At 45.5% G+C, this 26,979-nt stretch overlaps 1 protein-coding gene and 1 pseudogene across 10 annotated transcripts in view; one reads left to right on the top strand and one right to left on the bottom strand.

Annotated features, from left to right (window-relative positions):
* The window catches only part of COMMD7 (COMM domain containing 7), a 74,579-nt gene that overhangs the window by 9,438 nt on the left and 38,162 nt on the right, over positions 1-26,979 (top strand). Inside the window, exons 2-9 of one of the 10 annotated variants that reach the window (XM_015099829.3) lie at positions 103-156; positions 254-356; positions 11,833-11,889; positions 11,972-12,009; positions 12,480-12,570; positions 12,887-12,936; positions 13,783-13,831; positions 14,848-15,611. In XM_015099829.3, coding sequence (XP_014955315.1) covers positions 103-156; positions 254-356; positions 11,833-11,889; positions 11,972-12,009; positions 12,480-12,570; positions 12,887-12,936; positions 13,783-13,831; positions 14,848-14,924 — 519 coding nt within the window. In that variant the 3' untranslated portion in view covers positions 14,925-15,611. Of the gene's footprint in view, positions 1-102; positions 157-253; positions 357-11,832; positions 11,890-11,971; positions 12,010-12,479; positions 12,938-13,777; positions 13,832-14,847; positions 15,612-26,979 lie in introns of those variants that run through there. The other 9 variants (XM_060397701.1, XM_015099830.3, XM_027977072.2 and 6 more) reach the window with 9 other exon arrangements.
* LOC121816205 (coiled-coil domain-containing protein 167-like) lies at positions 19,215-24,056 on the bottom strand (annotated as a pseudogene).

Genomic DNA, 26,979 nt, shown 5'->3' with positions numbered 1-26,979 from the left:
GGAAGCCCCCTCTTCTCTCTTAAGGGGCTGTAGCTGGATGGAACTGGGGAACCCTGATCCAGGAGTAGACTTTTCTGATGTTCTGTGTTCTTCTCTTCACAGCAATTCTCAGCCCTGACCGAAGTGCTCTTCCACTTCCTAACTGAGCCAAAAGAGGTAAAGTATCTTGTGATAAGGAGAGTTCCCGAGGGTGGGTCTGCGGTCCTGAGGTGCTTGAGGTGAAGGCCTGCTTTGTGCTGTCCCCCGTCTGCAGGTGGAAAGGTTTCTGGCTCAGCTCTCCGAATTTGCCACCACCAACCAGATCAGTCTTGGCCCCCTGAGAAGCATCGTGAAGAGCCTCCTCCTGGTTCCAAATGGTGAGTAGCCCCTCCCAGCAGCCGAGGCCAGAGACATTGTTTGAACATTCCCTCAATCCACGGAGTTGGCAGGCATGCTCTAGGCACTGAGCCAGAGCGTTTGGTAGGGAACCAGACATGGGCGGGACTGCAGTCTAGGCAGGGAAGCCAGGTAAACAGACAGCCGTGGGAGAGCATAATTGCAGTCTGCATCCCCATTCTGGTCCCCAGACTTACCTTTCCTCCACGTGGTAGGTGCAAGATTGAGAGTAAGGGTTTATAAACTTTTATAGCAACTTGACAAAGTTTCTCTCTTTTTAAAATATCTATTTATTTTTATTTATTTATTTGGCTGTCTTGGGTCTGAGTTGCGGCACGCAGAATCTTCGTTTTGGCACAGACTCACTAGCTGTGGTGCACGGGCTTAGTTGCTATGTGGCACCTGGGACCTCAGTTCCCCGACAGAGGACGGAACCCTCGTCCCCTGCATTGCAAGGCAGATTCTTAACCACTGAACCATCAGGGGCAGTCCCTTGACGAAGTTTCTTGAATCTACTAATTTTAAAAAATGGGACTTGCATTTTTTTTTTTAATGTGGTAGAATATATGTAACATATAATTGACCATTGTAACCATTAGGAGCTTTTTTTTTTCCCCTAGATTGTAAACATTAATCAGTACATGTTTTGCGGCAAGTTTCGGATACATAATTTTTTCTAGCAGGGTAGCATGCCTGCTAAACAAAAATAAAGTTAAATGCAGCTCAGGAAAAACCTGAACTAATGAGAGTCTCGCAGTTTTTTAATGATTTATTAGGGTAATCATAGCATAGAAATTTATCTGAGTTTAAAAAATTTTTTTGATCCAGTTATTGGATGACTCTTTAGCTCACTTATCCTCACCCTTATCCTTGCTAAGACTTAGTACTATTAGTACTTAGTACAAGAACAAGAACAAGTACTAAGAACAAGAACATTTTCTCTCATAACTGTAGTGCAGTTATCAAAAGCAGGAAGTTTACACTGATTTAACACTTTACTCTGTGATGTGTATTCACATTTCACTAAGAGTTATTTGGGGCTTATATTTTGTAAGCATTTTTTCATTTCATATTTCTAGGAATTAATTTTCATTGTATTGTACAAAAATATCAGTCCATGGTAGATTGAAAATTTTTTAAGTAGGTCTTTTGATGAAGATAGTTTGAGAAGTGGGGTTTGCTTTAGAGCAGTCAGGGAAAGATTCTAGCCAGGAGGGAGGTGATCACAAAGTTTGAGCTGCAGGGTTATCTGTCATAGCACTGTTTATCACAGAAAAATTAGAAGCAATCCAGTTACCCAGCTGTTGAAAATTGGTGTGATGTGCTGTGGTCCAGTTTTGCAGAGGAGTATGGTGGTGGTGCTTGTAGTAAAGAACCTGCCAGTCAGTGCAGGAGATGTAAGAGATGTGGGTTTAATCCCTGGGTCGGGAAGATCCTCTGAAGGACACAGCAGCCCACTCCAGTCTTCCTGCCTGGAGAATCCCATGGACAGAGGAGCCTGGTGGGCTGTAGTCCATAGGGTCACAAAGAGTTGGACATGACTGAAGCAACTTAGCACGTACGCATGGTAGTGATCAAGACTTCAGTCTGAGTTAGTAGGAATGGGGTGTGAATCCCAGTCTGACCCTTGGTAAGTAGTGTGGCTTTGGTACCCAGTCTCTTTCAATCCCTAGTAATAACCCTCCCCCAGCAGTTGTTCCACTCCATCTAAGCTTGTTTTTGGTGTGTGCGTGGGATGGTTTTGAAGATTAATTAAGATAATGTAAATAAAATGCTGAATAAATTATTAATAAGTAAATGTCCATCGACTCAATAGACCTGAGTTTGGGCAAGCTCCAGGAGTTGGTGATGGACAGGGAAGCCTGGCATGCTGCAGTCCATGGGGTTGCAAAGAGTCGGACACGACTGAGCAACTGAACTGAACTGAAATAAAACACTTAGCACAGTTTCTCCGCAAAAGGTTCTTATTTTTCATGTCATGTATTAATATTAATTTTTTAACATGTTGTTGAGAAAAATATAATGACATGGAAAACCTTTCACAATATTCTGTTTAGTTCTGTCTGCCACGGTCCTGTTTTTGTGTTAAAAAAGTTAACTGTGGTTCTGTCTGGGTGATAAGACAGCAGGTTATTTTACTTGTTTATTTTTAGCTAAATATTATCTTAAAAGTTGCTAGAATTAATTTGGCAATTTAATTAAAAGTTAATTTTATTTAAAGAGAGGTGACATTTGAGCCCAGGCTTAAAGAATGAATAAATGTTGACTGGGCTGAGAGGAGGTAAACAGCATCCCCAGTTTGCATATTTTAAAAATTAGTAAAAAGCTGATCTTCCCAGTATCTCAGCCTAATGGTACATTAAAAGTTGGGAACTTGATTGTTTGTACCTTCTGATATATTCTTCATGCAGATCCTTTTCTTTGCCCTGTCTTGTGCTCCTGAGGGTTAGGGTTGTGAATCAGAAGATCCCTGAGGTTTCCAGCTGTGGAATTTAATGATCCTCTTTTTGTGAGATTCTTGCCTTCTTTGCTCTCATGGCGGGTTAAAAGCATCAGAACCACAAGGCTGGATGAGAATTGCAGTCTTCCCTGGTGACTCAGATGGTAAAGAATCCGCCTGCAATGTTGGAGACCTAGGTTTGATCCCTAGGTTGGGAAGATCCCCGGGAGGAGGGAAAGGCTGCTCCCTCCAGTATTCTGGCCTGGAGAATTCCATGGACAGAAAGTCACAAAGAGTCAGACACAACTGAGCGACTTTCACTTTCACTTAACACAAGAATTAATTTTCATTGCAAACTTAAAACTGCAGAGCTCTGGACAGTCAAAAGAGAAATTTCCTTTTTACTCTCATCTGACTCTTGTCTCTAGAAATAATCATGGTATAATTTTGGCATGTATCCTTTTCTATGTTTATGTACACCGACAGACAGAGCCATATACATTCATATAGTTTTGTTTTTCATCAGTGGTGATAAACCACAGAATTGCTCTGCGGCTTGCATTTTTCTATACCTATACATCGTGAAGATTTCCCCACATCAACTTCATTCTACTGGTGACTGCAGTGGACTTTGAACTGAATTAATCTTCTTTTACTTAATCCATTTCCTGTTGCTGGACATTTTAGTTCTGATCCTTCACTCTTAGAAAGTGTACCGTACCACAGTGAACATCCTTAGGAAATCTGTGTATTTAGTGTGTGTGAGCATTTCTGTAGGACAGGTGTCCAGCTTATAGAACCAGGAGTTTTTATCCTCTTTATTCTCATTGTCCAGCCTACACCTGTGGGAATGAGGAAACCTGTGAGCTATTGTGGGCACTGATTTTTCAGGAGACCTCTGTCTTTTGTCCCTGCCTCCATTCTTTCCAGTCTTTATCATCTCTGCTCCCTGCCCCGACTTAGTCCTGCCAGACTGCCTTAATTCTGCTTAGTCCTGTGCTCCAGCCCCAGTACTACCTTTGCAGAAAGTCTTCCCAAACCATCTCAATCCATGGTGACCTCCCCTTCCACTCCGCAACTGAGATGGATTCTTTTATCTGCAGCCCTTTTTGGAGCATAATCATTTAGTCTTCTGTTGATCATGCTGTTTTGTATGTATCCATCTCGTGGTCCTAACAGATAGTTCCTTGAAGTCATGGGCGGGTCGCCTTGAAGTCATGGGCGGGTCTGTACTACTTTCCTAAGCCACAGTTACAAGTAAAATGATGACATAGAACAAGAGCTTTTGATTCATGCTGGGTGACTTGAGCTGAACTTGGGAGAGCCTGTGACCCTCCCAGGGGATGTTGGGTGTATATTCTTCAAGCAGGATTGATGAACAGTGTTTATAGCAGACCGTTTTCTGTAGGTCCAGAGAACGCTGAGGTGTGCTGAGTTCCAGGGACCGGCTTTGCAAGCTCACTTGGATTTGAGTCTTGGGCATATCACTTTAGGTAGCTATTTGCCCTTGGACAAATCAGCCTCTTGGGGCCTCAGTTTCTATCTGAAAAACAGAGTAGTAAGAACAGTTTATGGTGATGGCTTAAGGAATAAATGAGTTAGTATCCATAAAGCACTTAATACCATGCCTGCGGAACTTTACATTGCTGATTTATTTATTTTTGGCTGTGCTGGATCTTCGTTGCTGTATAAGCTTTCTCTAGTTGGGGTGAGCAGGGGCTCCCCTCTAGTTGCGGCATATGGGTTTCTCATTGTCGTGGCTTCTGCGGTTGTGGAGCACAGGCTCTAGGTGCACAGGCTTCAGGAGTTTCAGCACCCAGGCTAAGTAGCTATGGTTCCCGGCTCTAGAGCACAGGCTTAATAGTTGTGGCTCACGGGCTTAGTTGCTCCACAGCATGTGGGATCTTCCCGGACCAGGGATGAAACTGGTGTCTCCTGCACTGACAGGCAAACTCTTCACCACTGAGCCACCAGGAAAGCCCTACATTGTTTATTGATAGTTCAGTTAGTTTCTCTTATGTGCCTCGATGTCAAAGCATCAAATAAAACATCCCTTCCCTCAATGGAGAGGATATGAATTCTCTTGATTGTTTAATTCAGTTCAGTTCAGTTCATTCAGGCAGACATGTCCAACTCTTTGAAACCCCATGAACTGTAGCACACCAGACCTCCTTGTCCATCACCAACTCCTGGAGCTTGCTCAAACTCATGTCCTTCCAGTTGGTGATGTCATGCCCCAAAGCTTTTCAAGCTTTTCAAGTTCTAGAGTTGAAGTCTCAGGTTTGCCGAACTCCTCAGTAGCTCTCAACAATTTCTGTTTGTTTTATTCTTTTTTGTTGTTCTTATGCAATCTGACTGTCCCTTCCTACAGAGCTCAGGAGTTCTGCATTTCTTCCAGAGCATCTGCTAATCATCTGAGGTAGCTTGTAAGTCTCTTGGCCTCTTCTTCATCCCTTGGCCTGATGAGGGATTATTTTTTCAGTCCCAAAGGCTGCCATCCCAGAACAAATTCCCAGCCCTTCCTGCCTTGTTATGGCAGCAGCTTCTCCACTTCTGTTCTCCCATCCAGATTCTAGTTTGCCCTGGAATACAGAACAACTTGGACCCTGCTGCTCCTCTCAACTGTTTACTTTGCCTAATGGACTCTGTAGTCCTTAACTTGGCCTTCAAGGCCTTCCCCTGTCTAGTCTGAAAGTGCCCTCATTGCCTTCTCCTTCCTTCATCCTGGTATGGCTTGTTGGAGTTCAAGGGACCCCAAAGACCTTCCAGATCAATCTTCCCCAAATTGGTGTTTTCGTCCAGAAAAGACTTCAGTGGCCAGGCAGGCTCATAAAGTTCTGTCCCTGCACCTCCCAGCCTTGGAATCTTGGAGATTCACACACACCTTAACATATCTCAGTCTCTGAAAAGCCCTGCAGTAAACTGGTTAACCTGCTTAACCAGTATCTGCGAAACAGTTAACCCTGGAACTCTTCTTTTTGGGGGCAGGAGTGAGTGCACAGAGGGAGGGTTAAGTAAAAGCTTTGTAAAGTGCTGATCTAGTCTGATCTTTGTCTTGGAGATAAAGAAACAGAGCCCTAGAGAGGGGAAGTGACTTGCTTTAGATTTTATAGATGAAAAGCTATTGCTGCACCCTCCTTGATTAGCTCAAAGCTTGTGGGTTTGTTGGTTTTTTTTTTTTTAACATTTTTCTTTTACTATTTAGTATGTAATTCTTAAAAGCACCTGAGGGCTTTCCTTGTGGCTCAATGGTAAAGAATCCACCTGACAGTGCAGGAGACATGGGTTCGATTCCTGGTTTGGGAAGATCCCTCATGCAGTGGAGCAGCTAAGCCTGTGCCCATCACTACTGAGCCTGGGCTTTAGCGCCTGGTAACTGCCACTGCTGAGCTCACGTGCCACAACTACTGAAGCCATGTGCCCCTAGAGCGCATGCTCTGCAGCGAGAGAAGCCACTGCAACGAGAAGCCCAAGCACCGCAACTAGAAAGGGTATCCCCTGCTCACTGCAACTAGAGAAAAGCCCTCACAGCAACAAAAACCCAGCACAACTAGAATAAATGAATAAAAATAAGTCCACGAAGAATTGTTCTCTTAAAAAAAAAAAAAAACCTGATTTCACCCTTTGTCAACTCATGTCCGGATTGCTTCACCTGTGCCCTGCCTACTTCAACTCATTGCTCTCCAAACTGGATTATTTTTAAACAAATCTCAGACATCATATCATTTCATTCAATTCCTAGTTATGTATCTCTAAACCATAAAGGACTGTCTCTTCTTTATCAAACCACTATGCAATAATCGTATCTAAAATTAAAATACAAACTCAGAGTTCAAACTTCCCCATTGTCTCATCCATTTTGTTTGTAAGTGTTCTCATTAAGATCCAGATAAGGCTCCCACCTAGCATTTGGTTCCTCCTCGGCCCTTGTATGCTTGCTTCACAGCTCCGGGACCTTGAGCCAAGTCATGTAACCACTCTGAGAATCAGTTTCTTCAGGAATAAAATGGAGCTAATACTAGTAGCTCATACATTGTTTCAAGAGTGGAGAAAGATGGCAAACCAGTGGTTAAATTTGGCACTTTCAGGACAGGGGTTCCGTTCAGTCTGTGGTCAGGGAACTAAGATCCCACAAGCCATGCAGTGCAGCCAAAAAAATAAAAATAATTTTTAAAGAATTTCTTTTAAAAAAATGGAGAAAGATAATAAATGTAAAGTGCTTGTTTCAATAGTAAGTGGTAGTAGCTACGTTGCTGTTAGTATTGATTGTCATTATTATTATGAGTTGTCACCTAGAAAAGATTACAGATAACTTTGCAGTAGGGACATAATTTAAGTTGGTTTTTACTTTAATATCTGGTCCTTGTGGGTACCCAGTAGTTGGTTGTTATTTATTCATTTATTTATTTGGCTACGTCAGGTCTTAGTTTCATCATGCGAACAGATTTTCTTGTGGTGCACAAGCTTATTTGCTCCTCAACATGTGGAATCTTCCCAGACCAGGGATCAAACCCATGTTCCCTGCATTGCAGGAGGACTCTTAATCACTGGGTCACCAGGGAAGTCTCCACTGCTTGGTGGTTTTTGTTGTCTTTTTTTTTTTTTTTTTTTTTAAAGAAAAAGCGATAATTCCCTTTCCCCACTTAAAGGAGTCTGTCTGGCTGGGCCAAAAAAGGAATAATGAGCATTGAACAATAATCGCAAATGGTATTTAATCAAATGCTGGACTAAGTTCCCTAGGGGTTCCCAACCTTACCCTGCTCTATTTTCTATGTGGCACTTTTCAGTAATCCTCTACCTGGAATAATACTCTGTATAATAGAATCCACTGCAATGCAGGAGGCCTGGGCTCGATCCCTGGGTTGGGAAGAGTCCCTGGAGACGGGCATGGCAACCCACTCCAGTATTCTTGCCTGGTGAATCCCATGGACAGAGGAGCCCAGTGGGCTATAGACCGAGGGATCGTGAAGAGTCGGACATGACTGAGGGACTAACACTTTCTCTATACGACTTATCTACTTGTTACGTTATTGTTATAATGTATCATATGTGTTTATTGTTATATCCCAAAAGATTGTGAGCCTCAGGAGGATAGAGACTGTTGCCTGTTCAGTTTTTGATGCATTCTGACATCCAGCTCAGTGCTGGCACATGGCAGTCTCAGGACATCTGTATACAGTGACTGTGACCTCTGTTTGCACGTGAACCTTGGAGGGGTGGGTTCAGCTAGTGAGCCTTCAGGGTCAGTAATCACTGAATGAATGGGGCTCACATGCTCTCCCATCTGATTCACCAAGGCTTAGTTCTGTTCCTTGGACTTCCTTACTACTCTGAATAAGCTTGGGAAGGTTTTGGCTAGAAGAATAATGTTTGCTAACTTTCCAGCCGTTTCCTGAAACCCTCTTCTTTGTCACCCACACTATTTGATGGCAGTGGGGGTTTGCCTAAGGCAACTGTTCCAGTGAAAAGTGGAGCTCAAGGACTTATAAACCATCCCAGATGGTTATCTGTACTTAAAGGACATTCTCAGATTTACCCTAGTGACATGTTCTAATGACTGCAGTCCTGGAGTTGAGATTTTTCTGACATGGGGTCAAGGCTGCAGCCCTGTCTTGTGCTTACAAGACAGAGGAATCACCAAAGGAAAAAGCTGAAAAAGAAGCTAAGGGCTTGAGGCCTAACGATGCAAATATGTGTATTTCTCTTTTTTTAAGATCATGTTTGTTTGTTTGTTTTAACATTTATTTATCTGTTTGGCTGCCCTGGGTTGTAGTTGCAGCATGCAAACTCTTAGTTGAGACGTTGGATCTAGTTCCCTGACCGAGGTTTGAATCCAGGGCTGCTGCGTTGGGAGTGTGAGTCTTGGCCACTGGACCACCTGGGGAGTCCCTCTATGTATGTTTCTAAAGTATGGCTCCTGCCTGTCTCAGGTAGTGAGGTGCCATCAGGACAGAGCGCTTGCTTCGGCCCCTGCAGCTCGGTAGCCTCAGCTATCAGTCACTGTCCGGTTGTGACCTAGTGTTACTCCCCGACAGCATCTCAGAATGACCTGGAATGGAAAGGGCCTGAATTTGGGGGTCAACTGCCCCATAAGCTACTTTCTCTGTTACTTGCCTGCTGTGTGGCCCTGGGCAATACGTTTAACCTTTTTTCTTGGAAGGGAGGGGCTTTTTTTTTTTTTTTAAATTATAGAGAAGCACAAGAAAGAAAACAAAAATGACTCACAATTTTACTGCCTTCCTGTTAAAAAAGAAATAACATGCAGCTAGGATGTTTTTAAATGACACTAAGGAAAAAAAGTCCCACCCAGTCCCTTTCCTCAAAGGTATCCTCTGTTTTGTGGTTATGTTCACCAAAAATGTACCTTACATCTCTCAATTTAGCCATAAGATAAGCATATAATTAAAGCTGTCAGTACTGATTCGATGGACATGAGTTTGAGTGAACTCCGGGAGTTGGTGATGGAGATGGAGGCCTGGCGTGCTGCAATTCATGGGGTCGCAAAGAGTCGGACACAACTGAGTGACTGAACTGAACTGAACTAAAGAATAGATAATATACCCTTCTTTATTTATGCAAAAGGGACCACACTAAGCAGACTGTTCATACCTTTTCTTTTCTTTTAATTATGTTTTTCAAATAGGCAGGTCAGGAGCTACCTTATTTTTAAAGGTTGTATAGCATTCCATTGTACGGATTCTTTGATTCAGCATGTGTTTAATGAGTTGAGGGCCAACCAACGAACAGTGCCTGGCATTTTTTTTTTAGTAACTTGGGACACAGCAGTGGGCAAAACGGACCAAGTCCTTGTTCTCAACAAACTGACTTTTGTGAGAAAATTGACAATAAATATGTAGCATGAAGTTGGGTAGTTTTAAATTGCCATGCAGAAAAGGACACTTAAAGATTGGTCAGGGACCCTTTCAGAGGAGGTGCAGTTCAAGCAGATTCCTGAGGAAAGTGAGGAGTGAGCATGTGCAGATTTGAGGAAGCGTGTTTCCTGCAGGAGCAACTGCAAGGGTAAACGCATGGAGGTAGGAACCTGCCTAGTAAATAATGGGAAAAACGGAGTAAGCGAGGGAGAGAGCAGAGGGTTCTACAGAAGGACAGATCCACAGGGCACTGTGAGAACTTCGGGATTTACAATAAGTGGAACAGGAGCTATTCGAGGTTTTGAGCAGAGAGGAGACACGGTCTGACTTAAGTTTTAACAAAATCACCTTGGCGCCCCGCTGCTTGTGTGGACACACCAGAATCAGTGTACTGTTTCTGAGTTTTCATCTCCTGCCCACTGCTAAGGAGCTTTCCTCGCAGATCTCAGTGTATGGAGGGGCAGAGCTGTAGGTGAGCTCTTAGCAGTGAAGTTGTCAACTCTGGATTTGCCAAATCCTCTCCCCACAAACCTGAACCTTTCTCATCTTTAATTTCCTGCTAAATTAAAAGTTACAATGGTATTCTCCACCTCAGAGTATTTGGGGATCATCAGACAGAATGTTGGATTTGAACTGGATATAAACTTAGGAGCTCACCAAGAGTTGATTGGAGTGACTGGACATAACAGCCTTCTTGGAGAGCTTTTATGGCCAAGGTTTCCTGGGGTCTCTCCTTTTTTTTTATTTCCCTTTGGCTTCCTTGCTCAGTCTGATTTTGGAGATAAAAGGTTTCCTCCCTTTGTTGACTCCGTTGATTTTGCAGTGGACAACAGCCTTTTAGATTGTTTCTCTGGAGTGGGATGGGGGTGGGGGCTTGGGTTTAGGGTGTTACTTCAAGGGCCCTCCCTGGACCATGGTGGACAACTTCTTATACTTTGATTAGTCATCTTCTGAAGGACTAAAAAGTGGAAAATTTTAAAGCTGTTGCCAGATCGTGACTGGAGGCTGTAGCCTGCAGGTTAAATGTTGAGAAGCCCGGATTGCTGGAAGCACTTTATTTTCAGAAATGGGAGCCTTCGAGTGGAACAAAGGAGGTGGGTGCAGGGCAAGAGTAGGAGGGTGGGGTTTCTCAGGGCTCCTGAGGGGAGGGGCTTGACAGCCCCTCTGCAAGTGACTTGGCAACTGTAGAGGCTGAACTGCTTAGTCCATCTACGTTTGCTTCCTGAGGGCTGACCTTCTGGGGCAGGCTGTCCCGTATGGAGACAAGAATGCTCTGTAATCCGCCCTAACCGGTGCTGTAACCACTGGGCCTGCGTGGCTCCTGAGTGCTTGGAACAGCTGGTGCAGCTGAGGAACAGAACACTACATTTCCTTTCATTTTAGTTCATTAACAGTTAAAGAGAGGAATTCCCTGGAGATCCACTGGTTAGGACTTGGCACTTTTACTAATGAAGGCCTGGGTTCCATCCCTGGTCAAGGAACTAAAATCCCACAATCCACGTGGCAAGGCCAAAAAAAAAAAAAGAGCCTCATGTGTTCGGTGGTTACAGATGGCGCAGTGTGAGCTTCAGGCTGTTATCCCTGTGCCCACCTGACCTTGAACTCCCCCACTTGGCTCCAGGAGTCTGTGGCCTTATTTCCTCAGATGAGTCACCCCCTCCCCAAGCCCAGACAGTCTTTCTTTTGTCTGTGACTTTACCTATACTTTCTGGAGGGGCCAATGCTTGGTGTGTCACCTAAAGTGAAGTGAAAGTTGCTCAGTCGTGTCAGACTCTTTGCGACCCCATGGACTGTAGCCCGCCAGGCTCCTCTGTCCATGGAATTCTCCAGGCAAGAATACTGGAGTGGGTTGCCATGCCCTCTCCAAGGATCTTCCCAACCCAGGGATTGAACCCAGATCTCCCACGTTGCAGGCAGATTCTTTGCCGTTACAGCTACTCAGGAATCTGCCCCAAAACACCCCCTAAAACGTGCTGCCTGTTCCCCCTCATCTCCTTCCTGCCTGGCTGGACCGAGATCACGCCCAGTGAGCTGAGTCTCTGTGTTCCCTTTGTCATCCCTGTCACTTAAGTTGTGCCCATTAAATACTTCCTGCCAGTAGATTGATTGATTTGCTCTTTCTGACTGATTTTTCTCTTCTCCCAGGTGCCTTGAAGAAGGGTCTCACAGCCGAGCAGGTCCGGGCCGACTTCATGACTCTGGGTAGGTGACCACCCCAGGTTGCTCAGGTGACAGGCCCTATGGCCCTTCCCTGTGGTCACGTCTCCCTTCTGTCCTCTTCCAGGTCTCAGTGAGGAGAAAGCCGTCTACTTTTCTGAAAAGGTATCAGAATCCCTCTTAATCAAAGTGAATTTTAAGATTGTTTTTATTTCCTGAAAACATACAAATGGAAAACACCTACCAAAGAAAAACCTTCAATCATCATATGTCATTTCCCAGCTTAAAGTTTTTCACTTGGTTTCATGCAGATGACATACATCCATGAAAACACTATTCAGTGCGTCTAATATTTTCCCTCTGTTTTGACTAAATATAAATATCAAAAAACAAAACAAACAAAATCATACAGTTTTTGTTCCAACCTGGATTAAATCTTGGAATAAAAGAAGATTCCTGCCGCCCTTCTCCACCCGGATCTGTGCACGCAGGCTGAGCCCACTGTGCACACAGTGCCTTTGCGCTCTGCCCATGTCTGTGTAAAGACCAAACATGCTGCATTGGGGGTGGAATAAAGAGGGCTTTTTCTTTTACTTTTCCATTGTGATGACTTTGGCTTTCTGCTTTTGTTCCAGTGGAAGCAGAATGCCCCCACCCTCGCTCGATGGGCCATAGGTCAGACTCTGATGATTAACCAGCTTGTAGATATGGAATGGAAATTTGGAGGTAACCAGTTAGAGCCAGTCCTGGGTCACTTGGATGATGCAGGGTTGGGTGGCAGAGGCTCTCAGATGACTTCACTGGGGAATCGCGATCCTTGGTCCCCTAAGATTGTTGGGTCTAGCAGCTGCTTCCCTGTGTCACTGTCCACATTCAGCAGCTCTTTCGACCCATGGCTATCTGTGAGTTCACTTCCTGAAAAGCACATTCTGCTGTCTTCATCCTGGCCCCCACATGGCTCCTGCTTTACAACTTGCAAGATTGGGCTCTTCAGAGTTGGTCCTCAACCAGCCACTTACTATTTTTCTCTTTTGTGTCACAGTGACGTCTGGGAGCAGCGAACTGGAAAAAGTAGGAAGTATTTTTTTACAAGTAAGTCTTTTTCTGATCTCTGAAAATTGGGAGATTTTTGACTTGGTTATAAAGTATTAAATACATTTTACAATGAAAAGTGAAAGTGAAGTCGCTCAGTCATGTCCAACTCTTTGCGACCCCGTGGACTGTAACCCACCAGGCTCCTCCATCCATGGGATTCTCCAGGCAAGAATACTGGAGTGGGTTGTCATTTCCTTCTCCAGGGGATCTTCCTGACCCAGGGATCGAACCTAGGTCTCCTGCACTGCAGACAGATGCTTTAACCTCTGAGCTACCAGGGAAGCCCTCACATTCTACAATATTCTAATGCAGTTACTCACTCAGTCATGTCCAGCTCTTTGCAACCCCATGGACTGTAGCCCTCCAGGCTCCTTTATCCTTGGAATTTCCCAGGCAAGAATACTGGAATGGGTTGCCATTCCCTCCTCCAGGGGATCTTCCCCACCTGGGGATTGAACCTGGGTCTCCTGCATTGCAGGCAGATTCTTTACCATCTAAGCCACCAAATCTACCTTGGGTTTCTTTAATATACAATTAAACCATGTTCCACTGAAGTGCCTTGTGTATTTCAGAGCAATGTGGTCAGCCAAAGATGTGGTTACTAACACGCTTACTTTCAGATGAATAGGATCTGGATGTTGTTCTTGAAAGTTTTGATTGTTCCTGTCATCATGGGAATTGTTAGAAGTTTTGCTGTTGGACAATTTAAACAGCTCTCGAGTAACTCTCAAGACACTGGATGGTTTAATGTTTCCGTGAAAGTTCAGGTTTCAGGAATTTCTTTGCCCAGTTGTTATCGTTTTAATTTAAATATTTTATTTCTTTTTTCCTTTTTTGGCTCAGTTAAAGTTGGTCGTTAAGAAAGGAAATCAAACAGAAAATGTATACATAGGTGAGTCCAAATTCCCATTTGAATACTTCCACTTTTTCCATGTATTCTTCAGTCATTAGGCTCCTGAGTGTGTGTTAGTCGCTCAGTCATGCCCGACTCTTTGCGACCCCATAGACTGCAGCCCACCAGGCTCCTGTGTCCATGAGATGGTCCAGGCAAGGATACTGGAGTGGGTTGCCATTTTCCTTCTCCTTAGGCTCCTAAAGCCCACCACTAATCATTTTTCCATAAAAATAAGCCATAATCGGACTATGGAATCTCCATTCTTCCACCTTTGCTCTCCTAAATGATAAGCCATTAGCAAGTTGGAGACCCCACAGTCAATGAACTTTTTGCTAAAGGGAAAGGGTGGGGTAGGAATGTGAGTGAAAGTCGCTCAGTTGTGTCCGACTCTTTGCGACCCCATGAACTATACAGTCCATGGAATTCTCCAGTCCAGAATACTGGAGGGGGTAGCCTTTCCCTTCTCCAGGGGATCTTCCCAACCCAGGGCTCGAACCCAGGTCTCCCACATTGCAGGCGGATTCTTTACCAGCTAAACTGCAAGAGAAGCCCAAGAATACTGGAGTGGGTAGCCTATCCCTTCTCCAGCAGATTAGTGGGTAGCCTATCCCTTCTCCAGCAGATCTTCTGACCCAGAAATCAAACTGGGGTCTCCTGCATTGCAGGCGGATTCTTTTCCAACTGAGCTATCAGGGAAGCCTGGGGTAGGAATGGTGAATATCTAAGAGCAAGAAGCTCTGGAGCTATGGGAATCACATCAGCTGTCCTGAATGGCTTTGTGTTGGGGAGTTGATGCCATTTAAAATCCCCCCCTCCACTTTTTTTTTTTTATGGAGCTGAGAACTTTCTGTGTTCAAGGCTTCAGTTCTTTATTATGATCAATTACCCATCCAGAACTGCTTAGAGGTATTAAGTCAAAAAATAAAAAGGAAGTCGCTGGGTGTAAATTCGTTTTCTTGGATGATTCTGTGGAGTTGGAAACATTTACCTGAAGCCACGTTTTCTCTCCCCAGAATTAACCTTGCCTCAGTTCTACAGCTTCCTGCACGAGATGGAGCGAGTCAGAACCAGCATGGAGTGTTTCAGCTGATTTCTGTCCCCACCTTGCATCTCCACCTCGCCCCCTCCCTGTCCCCTCCTCCTCTTTCCCGGTGACCTGCTCTAAGAGGCTGCTGGGTTCCCAGGCCTGTGGCCTCTCCTCTGGGCCTGCCTGCCTCTTGGGAGCCCAGGTGCAAAGTTTCTGAAAAACAAAGGATTAAGTGCTTAAGGAGCCCGGACAGGATGACCCTGAAGAGTCTTCATGAGGCACCCTCCACCACCTATCTCCCAGGTCACTGTTTAGATATTCAGAAAGGTGATTGCATCTCAGATGCAGGGAGGAGGTAAGTCAAGTCACCTCCCCTTCAAAGCTCCAGAGTACACAAATGGTCTGTTGCTCAAGATATCAACACTGATGACCTTCTCCACAAGACAGCAAGGGCTTATTTATGACTAAGGAAGAGGTGGATTTCATGAATGACCCAAAGGGAGCTCCCAGCAGAGTTCCTACAGGAGTTTGTGGTGGTGGGGCCTTGCTGATCGGTCTTCAGTGGACACCTGTGTAAAAGTATGGGCTGGGTCTGCTCTGAAAAAAAAAAAACAGGCTTCACTTCAGGTTTTGCCCCGTTGTGTGTAATGAGGCGGGCCTTTTGAGGTTACTTCAGCTTGTTTTGGTTCAAGCTGACCTTCTGTGGTGGTTAGATGAAGAATAAAGAAGATTCTGAAGAACAGGTCTGCATCCGGTTGTCTGCGTGCATGGATTAAAGAGTCATTTCCCTTGCAGAGAACTAGTGCTCTCATCTTCAAAAATTATCTTCCTGGTTTTAGTGAGGGCTCTGGGTCTTCAGTGAAATTCACTGTAGTCCCAAGTAGGCGTTTGTAAGAGCAGTTCAGGGGAAACTCAGGTCAAAAATATGAAAAGTAGAGTAGATGAATACTTTGTGTTCAGATAACTTTAGTACCAACCTGTCATGTGACTTCTCCTCCTCCTACCTCTCCCCTCCGCCTCAGAAATTTTTTAAATTCTGAATGGATAATATATGCCCATGATTGGAAAAATACAGTGTAAAGTAATTCCTTCTCCTGCCCACTCCCCACTTACCTAGTTCCGCTCCCTGTAGAGAAGCCCTGTCTTTAGTTTATTCTGTGATCATGCCTTTACAAATATATAGGCATAGAATTTGACTTTTCTTCCCACACAAATGGTAGCATCCTATACACACAGCATCCTGCATCTTGCTGTTTCCCACTTCATTTGGAAATCACATCAGAACAAAGAGAGCAGCCTCATTCTTTGTAACAAATGGATGATTTATTTAACCGCTTTCCTGCTGATGGGTATTTAGGTGCTTTCCATTCTTCTCTTATGAACGATGCTACAACTGAATTTTTCAAAAATATTTATTTTTGTTTTATTTGTTTGGCTGCGCTGGGTCTTAGTTGTGGCACTCAGGATCCTTTGCAGCATGTGAGATCTATTAATAGTTCCCTGAAACCAGGGGTCAAATCTGGGTCTCCTGCATTGGGATTGTGGATTCTCAGCCACTGGACCACCAAGGAAATCCCCTGGATGTTTTTTTCTAATATATATCATACCATGTTGCATGAGGAGAAGTGTATTTATAAGGTAAACATGAAAATGAAAGTGAAAGTCACTCAGTCTCCTCCAACTCTTTGCGACCCCATGGACTATATAGTGCATGGAATTCTCCAAGTCAGAATACCGGAGTGAGTAGTCTTTCCCTTCTCCAGGGAATCTTCCCAACCCAGTGATCGAACCCAGGTCTCCCACATTGCAGGCGGATTCTTTACCAACTGAGCCACCAACATATCGATGTAGAATTGCTGGGTCAAAGAATATGTTCACTTATCAAAGGATACAGAAAGAATAAAGCAAAAAGCCCCTCCGCCTGCTTTCCCATTTCTCGGTTACCCCACTGCCCTCCCCCAACAGGTAACCCTGCTGTTAGTTTCTTAGCTATCCTTCCAGAGTTCCCCACAACACACATGTAAGCAAGAGGAAGTTTAATATTTTTGTTGTTTGCTCACTGTACACATTATTCTTCATATATCTTGGAGATCCTTCCATATCAGTACATAAATAGACTGCATCGTTTTCTGTGACTACAGCATATTCTGATATGTGGCTGGGTTATGACCGGCATTTGCAACTTTGATAAATAGTGCAGGTATTAGTCAGTGTTCTCCAGAGAGCAGAACCAGCTGTGTGTGTGTGAGAGAGAGAGAGAGAGAGAGGAAGAGAAGGAGAGGATTGATTTAAGAACTGGCTCACAGGATTATGGAGGTTTGGTAAGTCCAAAACCTGTAGGGTAGGCTGGCTGGCTCAAGACCCAGGGACAAGTTGCAGATCCAGTGCAGAGGCAGTCTGCTGACAGAATTCCTTCTTGCTGGGAGGAGGCATTGGAGTCAGTCTTTGGTCTAACAAGACCTTCAGCTGATTGGATGAGGCCCACCCACATTATGCAAGGGAATCTACTTTACTCTGATTTTAAGTCCACAAATTTAAATGTTAATCTCATCCCCAAAACACCTTAATAGAAACATCCAGAATAATGTTTGGCCAAGTACCTGGGCACAGAGGCTCAGCCAAGTTAACACACAAACCAAACCATCACAGTGCCAAACTCACCTCTTTAGTATGTGTGTGACTCGCTCAGTTGTGTCCAACTCTTTGCGACCCCATGGACTGTATGTATCCTGCCAGGCTCTTCTGTCCATGGAATTCTCCAGGCAAGAATGCTGGAGTGGCCTGCCATTCCCTTCTCCAGGGGATCTTCCTGACCCAGGGATTGAACCCAGGTCTCCTGTGATGTAGGCAGATTCTTTACAGCTGAATTACCAGGGAAACCCTGTTCCAGTTTATTGAAGATCACTGCCCACAGGTCCCAAAGAAGAGCAAGTCAGTGCCTTTGAACAGAACTTACAAATGTGTCCATGAGGTTTCATGTACCTGACACCATAGGAATCTAATGTAAAAAGAATTCACAGACTGTCAGAACAGGAAGTTACCTCAAGTGCAGTCTAATTAAATCCATTCATATTACTGAAGGGGAAACAGACTAGAGAGCGAAATTGGTTGCTGGCCAGTGGTCTAGGCTGCCCTGTGAACCATGGGGTCTGCCTGGTTCAGAAACAGCAGAATCCTGAGAGACCCAAGAGGATCAGCCCAGCGAACTACCCAGGGCTGGTTTGCATCAGATGCTCTGTGAGACCTGAACCTGGCTCCACTGGGTGGATTCTGACCAAGGAGATCCTGGCCCTGTCCAGTTCAGGCTCTCCTACCCACCTGCACCACCACAGTGGCTTCCTGTTGGCTCCACCCCAGTTCTCAGCTTTCCAGCTTCCATAGCCTGGCCTGACCCTACGTGAGCATTCTCCTGGGCAAGACTCATGTCAACTGACAGATCCAAAGGCTCGTGGCTCTGCCGGGGTCCTGGATAAAGTGCGAAAGCCTGGCAGTCTGGCCCTGCTTGTGTCTCCCACAGCCCTACCTCCACTGCCTCTTGGCAAGGTCCTATACCGGAGGGTCTGGTCCTCCATGAGGCCATCGGCCTCTCCTGCCCTTGGGATCCAGTGCTTCCCCACACCTCTAGATGTAGCATCCTTGGCAGGTCTGAGAGCCTCCCCTGACAGCTCCAGGCCTCGGCTCCCTATAGCTGGGCTGCAGGGGCCAGGAGTGCGGTCCTGGAGCCACATCTCTCGGGTTCCTTTCCCAGCCCCTTTACTCACTGCCTGTGTGACCTCAGGCAAGCTCCTAACCTCTCAGAACCTTAGTTTCCTCTTTTTAAAATGGGCATATGGGACTTCCTTGGTGGTCAAGTGGCTAAGACTCTGAGCTCCTAATGCAGGGGGCCCAGGTTCGATCCCTGGTTGGGGAACTAGATCCCATATGCAGCAACGAAGACACAGTGCAGCCAAATAAAAAATAATAATAAAATGGGTACAGTTCTTGGACTTTCTGGGAGGTCCAGTGGTTAAGACTGTGCTTCCACAGCAAGGGGCATGGGTTCGATCTGTGATCAGGGAGCTAAGACCTTGCAAGCCACCCAGCATGGCCAAAAATTTTTGAAAAATAAAATGGGTATGGTTCTTACCTCTCAGCGTTATTGGACAGGCCACTTAGCACAATGTCTGCTTGGCTAACGGTCAGCTCTAGATTATCAAATTAATATCATTGTTTCCAGAATTCTCTTCCCCACTAGTGTGTAAACTTCTTGATAAGAGGTTTGCTTTTCAGCTCAATCATGCCAACACCTGATATCAGTCAACTCTACTCCCTCCTACCCCTGTCTGATAATGGGGTAACAGGCCCTGTTGTCAGTTAGTGTTTTTTTTTTTACTTATATTAGAGTATCATTTTTATTTTTCTAATTTAGTTTTGGCTGCTCTGGGTCTTCATTGCTTTGCGCCCGCTTTCTCCAGTTGCACTGAGCAGGGCCAGTCTTTGTTGCCAGGTGCAGGCTTCTCATTGCTGTGGCCTCTCCTGCTGCAGGGCGCAGGCTCTAGGTTCTCGGGCTTCAGTAGTTGTGACACACAGGTTCAGCAGTCGTGGCTCAGAGGCCCCAGGGCTCGAGCTCAGTAGTGTGGTGTCTGGCCTTGGTGGCTCTTTGGTATGTGGAATCTTCCTGGACCAGGGATCAAACCTATGCCCCCTGCCTTGGCAGGTGGATTCCCATCCACTGTGCCACCAGGGAAGTCCCTGGAGTATAGTTGATTAACAATGGTGTCGTTAGCTTCAGGAGTACAGCAAAAATGATTCAGTTATACATATACATGTATCTATTCCTTTTTTCAAATTCTTTTCCCAGTTAGATTGTTACATAACAGTCTAACGGTTACATAGAATAGGAACGTATGTTATAAGGCACAGTTCCCTACCTTATACAGTAGGTCCTCCATTTTTTATCCATTTTAAATATAGCATTTTAAATATAGCAGTGTACATGTCAATCCCAAACTCCCTGTATCCCACCCCTCACCTGTTGTTAGTTCAAATGAGGCTGTGTAGACCCTCCACGGCAGACTGTTAACAAACCTGCATGGCTTTATTTTTTATTTTTTGGCTGTACTGCAGCATGTGGGATCTTGGTTCCCTGATCAGGGATCAACCCCACACCCGCTGCCGTGGGAGCATGGCATCTTAACCCCTGGACCACGCAGCAATTCCCTACATGGCTTTAGAATAAATCAGGGGAAACCGGTTTGATTGTCCATCATTTTTAACATGGATCGTAGATGAGTCTTTAGCGTGAAGCAGCTGGGTTGAGCACCCTTCTTCCAGGGGCCATCTTCCGATGCCTGGTTCCCTGACTCCACAAACATTCTTGGAGCGCCTCCTATGGGCCAGAGTTCCGCTGGGCCCTGTGCATACAGAGAACTGACCCTTTGTTTTCAGCAACCTTATTTCTCTGAAAGAGATTATATCCTCACTTCCATTTGTAGTTCAGATTCCATCATGAACTCCAGGAACTACTTCAATCCCTTGGTTGTATTGGAATTTCATCACAAATACAAGCTATTGGATCAGGCTCATTGATCAGGGCCGCAGACTGCAGGGCAGGGGTTTCACCAAAGTACTGTGAGCAGATTCTTTTTTCACTGTCAGCACTTCATCTTTGCGTTGATCCCCTCTTGTTCCTATTCTTACTAGAAATCTGCTACAGTGTTGTAAAGCAAAATAAAGTAGAAATAAAAACATAACACGAATTTTTTTAAAAAAGGAATCTGCTATCTGTTAGGGTGGTTTTTGGCTGCAGGTTATTCTTGTTTATATTTTATTTACTTTGGAGCATGGTGTTCATTAAGATGGCAGTGGTCAGGCCAAGAGAAGATCAACCAGAAAGACCTGTATTCTCTCCCTGAAGGGGAAAGGCTGTCCTGGTTGGGGTGGAAGGAGGCGTTTCCTATTCTTTCAGTTCTGACACCCTTGTTTATTTTTCCTCTAGTGATGTTAAAAAAAAAAAAAAAAAAACAGGTGATGACAAGGAGAATCCCCAAATAGTCCAAATGGTCAGCTGTTCCCCAGTGAGACCAGCTGCCCAACCGTGAGCATTTGTTAGAATGTAGAAGCGAGCTTTCCAAAAGGCAACCCAGTAACACTTATTTTGCTGAGCATGTTTGGTCTTCTCGAGATTGTATTTCTTACATTTGCCATGTTTCACAAATATATTTCGGAGTTTTTATGAAAAGTACTATAGATAGTGCCTGATGGATAATACTTTATACTTGAGAAGCACTAGACTTTTTTTAAAATTTTTTTGGCCGCACTCCGTGACTTGTAGGATTTTAGTTACCTGACCAGGGATTGAACCCAGGCCCTCAGCAGTAAAGTGCAGACTCTTAACTGCTAGACTGCCAGGGAATTCCCTAAACAGTGTTTTTTGTTTTTTTGAGGGGAGTCAAAGTTACTAAGACATAATTTACATACAGTAAAATTCACCCTTTTTAAGGGTACAGTTCAATGAGTTTTGAAAACTGTAACCGCCACTGCAATCAACATGTAAAATACTTCCACCACCCCGGAAAGTCCCCTCATGGGCCTTTTCTTAAGATTTGTTTTTTCATTTTAATTTTGGCTGTGCTGGGTCTTCACTGCTGTGCAGGGGCTTTGTCTGATTGTGGCGCCTGGGCCTCTGATTGTTGTGGAGCACCAGCTCTAGGCACAGGGCCTCAGTAGTTGTGGCGCGTGGGCTTAGCTGCCCTGAAGCATGTGGGATCTTCCCCGAGCAGGGATCGCATGCATGTCCCCTGCATTGGCAGGTGGAAGCCCCCCTCAGGAGTTTTTACAGTCAGTCCCCTTCCCTCACTCCTAGCCCTGGTAACTACTGTCCCCTCAGTTTACCTTTTCCAGAATGTTGTATAAATGAAATAACTCAGTACATAGCCTTGTGTGACTCGCTTCTTCCACTTAGCATAATGTATTTCAGATTCCTCTATATTATTGACATGTCAGTAGTTTTTTCCTTTTTATCCCTGACTTAAGGCTACATCCCAGTTTTTAAAATCTGGAATAGCTTATTTCTTGCTTTAGTGATTATGAATAGAGAACAGCATTCATTCCTTCAGATACATCATCTTGTTTGAACCTCAGGACACTCTGAGAGTTGCATATTGTTGCACCAGTGTCTGAGAAAAAGGACACACCAAGGGTTACACCACATGAGGTCACGTGGCAACAGTTGGAATTTTAGTCTTCTACCTCCCAACTAGAAAGGATTTTTTTTACCAAGATACAATTCACATTCCATAGAATTACTAGAAAGGTTTTAATTGAACTTAACGTAAATTAAGAAGTATTACAAAATCAAACCCACACTGAAACATCTCCATGAATATTTCATTTCTCACTCTGTGTTACCTCTTGATCCAATGAGGCTCTTTTAAACCATGGGTAACCCCAAAATGAATAAAGTGTACTAGTGCAAAATAAACTAAAATTGATATAACAAATAATGGAAACAGTCTAATATCAGGCAATAGACTGGGTATATCCATTATGGTGTATGTATGTAATGGACGAGCATGCAGCCATTGACATGGATATTGAAGAAGACAGTAAAAGGACCTTGGTCATGATATACAGCTAAAAAAAATCAGGTAACAAAACAGTAAGATCAAGGTGAACCTACTCTTGTAAAGTTTACATAGAAATAAATTAGTAAGTTGATAAAGTGAATATAAAGGAAAATATTATCAGTGGTGATTTCTGGGCCATGGAATAACAGGTTTTGAATTTTTTCGTTTGGGTATCTGTAAAATCTAAATTTTTCAATATAAGCATCAATTTGTGATGTTTAGTCGCCAAGTCATGTCTGATTCTGTGAGTCCACAGACTGTAGCCCACCAGGCTCCTCTGCCCATGGGATTTCCCAGGCAAGAATACTGGAGTGGGTTGTCATTTGCTTCTCCAGGGGATCTTCCTGACCCAGGGATTGAACCTGCATCTCCTGAGTTGGCAGGCAGATTCTTTACCATTGAGCCACCGGGGAAGCCCAGTTAGTGTGATCTATTTGTAGAGATAATACATGAAAGGTACACAGTGACAAATTCAAAGAGAACTTCCCTACCCCCTGGATTGCTAAAAAGAACATCTTTTTTTTTTTTTTTTTTTTTAAGTTTTTTCAACCAAAACAACTACACTTCCTCCACCCCACCTACCTGAATTATTTCTAGACGCCTCGCCTCTGATGAGGTCGGGTGACGCCCTGGGGCTGATCTGGGCCTTTAACCTGGGCCTTGTCTTCAGTCCTATGGCAGGTGATCCCACTTCTCCCCGATAGCCCTTCTGGGACCAGCTTCTCCCTACTGCTTTTCATTTCTGCTCCCCTGGGTCAGACCCTGAACCCTGACGGGAGACTCAGAGAAGCTTTAGTCAGATCACTACTTTCATAGAGAAAAGAAAGCCATAGAGAGAGGAAGAGGGGGGTGGGGGGGGGGCAGTGGAGGAAGGAGGGAGAGAAAAACTTCAGTCCTTCCCGCCCCAGACCTTCCATAACCTCCTTCAGCACTTCCTGCTAGTGTGGTGGAATGAGTCTGAGCTTTGGCATCAGACGTGGGTTCAAATAGCCATCTGTGTTCACAGATGCATTCACTCAGAGTATTTTGACTCTCTCGCCATGCACCCGCTCCTGGGTGAAGCAGTGTGCAACCTTGAGGAGGTTTGCTTCACCTCTCCTCTCTGGTTCATCGGTAAAATGGAGACAGTGTCAACCTCACAGGGTAATTGTGAGGGTCTTTTTATAATTAATTTTCCATTTTTATTTTTGGCTCTGCTCACGTGGGCTTTCCTCTAGTTTCAGTGAGCAGGGAAATAACGACTCTGGGACTCCGTTAAATATTGCTGCGCTGACTGGAGAAATCTCAGGCTCGCCAGGTCCAGGAGGCGTAGACCAGGGTCAGGAAGAGGAAGGTGGCCACAGACAGCAGCATGTTCTTGTGGTTTTTCTGCCGAACCAATTTCAGCTGCTTCTCATAGCTGGAGGCTTTGTTCATCAGGCTGCTTTTCTCCTTCTCCAGAGACCTCCTGGCCTCTGAGCTCAGCTCCGCCCCACAGAGCCTGGAGTTCACAGCCTCCAGGTCTCTCCAACATTCTTTCTAGCCCATGAATCTCTAGAGCGATGCCCCAGTTGTCTCGCTTCATTGTAGTCATGTTACTTGTCAGGTTCTTGGAGCCATCATTTCCCCGCTCTGGTTGCAGTGTGCAGGCTTCTCATTGCGGTGACTTCTCCTGTTGTGGGGCATAGCCTCCTGGGCATGCAGACTTCAGTAGCTGCAGCGTGTGGGCTCAGTGGTTGCAACTCCCAGGCTCTAGCACAGGCTCAATAGTTGTGGCATCCCGGCTCTTTTGTTCCACGGCATGTGGGATCTTCCTGGATCCAGGATCAAATCCATGTCTCCTGCACTGGTGCATTGGCGGTTTCTTTACCACCGAGCTACCAGGGAAGCCCAGTTGTGAGGATTGAATGAGGTGGTCTCCATGGGGCACGCAGCCTGCACCGTCACTCCCTCACTTAGTACTGAGAAAACCAAAACAAAACACGTTCAGTGGCAGTAGGTGGCTGCTGCACCCCTGATAGTCTCACCCCAGGACTAAATGAGTGGCTAGACTAGTGGTTCTCAAAGTGTAGTCCCAGGACCCACAGTGTGAGCATCCCTTGGGAACTTTGGAGAAATACAAGTTCTTGGGCCCTGCTCTAGACCTACGGGTCAGAAACTCTAGGGCTGTGACCCAGTGCTCTGCGTGGTAACCAGCCCTTGGAGGTTAACTATGATGCACGCCTGCCTTTGAAGGCCACTGAGCTATACCACCCCCTGCATTTAAGAGACCACCAACTATGTCATTAATAAACACAGGGTATGACCAGCCCAGGGGAGACCTCCCTCTAAGATCATACCATCTAACAGAGACACCTCTAGATTGGGCTGTGGAGCCTTGAAAGCACTCCAAAATTTAGGGACATCCCCTAAAACACCTAGGCTTCCCTTCAGGAGCATCTTGTGACTCAGCCTTGAGTTTAGTAAAGAGTTTTCATCCGTTCTCTTGAGTTAAGAGATTTCTAATTTTCATCCTGCTGAATGAAACAGAGAAGCTGTGAGACTTCGTGGGTGCTTTGGTCTGGGCGGCAGACAGAAGGGGAGACAGACTCTCCCTTCATATCCTGGGACTTTCAGTTCAATCAGCAGTTCTCTGAGCTGCTCATTAAATTCTTGGCAGCCCCAACTTCAAATATTCCGTCCCTTTGTGTCTTTGGGGACCCTTATACTCGTTAGATCTTTCCCATGGGTTTTTGATTTGGAAGTGACGGTCCCTGTAACTGTGCAAAGGGCACAGTGCTGGGGTGGTAGGGGCCGTGTTGAATTAGGACACCTGCCACTCACCTTCGAGGAACTTGAAATTAAGAAATGCACAGGAAATTGTAAATCCATGTGGACAGGCAGTGGAGTGGAGGAGGACACTGGGTCAGAGCGCCCTGGGAGGAGAGGTGGCCAGGAGCTCCAGACTGGTCTGGAGTCAGGGCGTGGTCACTTTGTCCTGACAGGCCCGAAGAGAGGGATCTGAGGGCCACACTTCCAAGTCACGTGGCCTGTGCGTTGTGAGAGATGAAAAAGCTGCCTCTGGCCTCTTTGGAGAGCCCCGTTTACCTACTGTTGACTAAATAAAAGCTTAGAGAGGCTTATGGAATAAGGCTGCTTTCACATCAAAGGGCTCTTACAAAACAGCTTGGTGATGAGTTAAGTACAAATGAATCAGAAACAGATGGACTCAATTTCCTCGAAAATACCCCTGGGCTTCAACAAGAAGAGGGAAAGTGCTCAGCCAAAGGCATTGTGGGTTTTTGCTGATCCTAAAATATGCTCAGTGATTTGGCCTGGAACAGAGCCGAGATGTAGGGACTGTCAGACTCCAAGTCATTCCAGGGTCCAGCTGGCGTCTGGCCAACACATCAGCTGATCCCCAGCAGCCCCTCCCCACTCTCCTCGATGGCCCAGGAGGAGACCCCATTGGCTTGGTCCTGCTCTGGCTTTGCAAGCCTGGACAGAAAAGCCAGTGAGACCTTCCTTTTCCCTGGCTCTAAAATGCAAGAGTTAATTTAGATGATCTCTTAAGGCTTTTTCAGCATGGGTGTTCCATGAGCAATAATAACAGTAATAATTGCCAACATTTACTGAATGATTCCTTATGCCAGGCACTGCTGCATTAAAAGCTTTATATATATTGGCTTGTTTTACTTCTTTCAGCAGCCCTGGGCTAGCACTATAACTATCTCTGTTGTACAGATGAAGAAACCAAGACTCAAGAGAGTTAAATAGCTGGCCCAAAGGCCCACAGCTGGTACACGGCAGAGTCTGGATTCTGACCGAGTGATAAGGTATCTTGGTAATAGCTAGCCTGTCAAGTTCTGGATTTCCATTCTCATGGCAACTTTCTAGTCCTTGAGTTGGTATTGAGTAGTCTCCTGACTGCCCAGCTAGAGACTGTCCATTCTCTAAGAAGTCTTTAGAACTTTGGCCAAAGTAGACCAAAAACACAACTTGCCCTTGCTACCCTCCTCTCCCCCAGACCCTTAAGTGCCTGTGTTAGATGCTGGGGACACCCAGCCTTGCTTTCCGGGTGGTGGACAGCGACTTTGAGGCAGCATGACAGATGCCCACTAGAGGAAGTGTGCAGAACACGCCCTAGGGGCCCTGATGGAGCCTTCTGACCAACCGGGTGAAGCCCAGCAGGAGTGAGGAAGGCTGGCGAGGGGTGATTGAGGACCCAGCAGTGGGTAACGGCGGGAGCTCCCTTGGCAGGGAGGTGGGAAAAACTTGTGGTGCTTGTGGAAAAACTGGAGGTCATTTAAGATGAGGAAGGCCCTGGGGTATGTGTTGGGGAACCAGAACCGCAGGAGAGAAGGCCAGGAAGATAGTCAGGGACCAGATCCTGCCAGGTGAGCCTTAGAACTTGGTCTTAAAGGGAGTCACAGACAGGGGTTAAGCAGGAGAGGGGCAGGAGCATCAGTGCCTGCCTGCCCCCGGCATGGTCCCCCTCCAGGCTGTCTCCCAGCCCCAGTGGGAGTGGAGGCTTTAAGGGCAAGGGCGTGTCC

The sequence above is a fragment of the Ovis aries genome, chromosome 13 (genome assembly GCF_016772045.2).
Source record: "Ovis aries strain OAR_USU_Benz2616 breed Rambouillet chromosome 13, ARS-UI_Ramb_v3.0, whole genome shotgun sequence".
Taxonomy (NCBI): domain Eukaryota; kingdom Metazoa; phylum Chordata; class Mammalia; order Artiodactyla; family Bovidae; genus Ovis; species Ovis aries.
The sequence above is the reverse complement of the archived record's forward strand: the minus strand, read 5'-3'. Positions and strand labels throughout refer to the sequence as shown.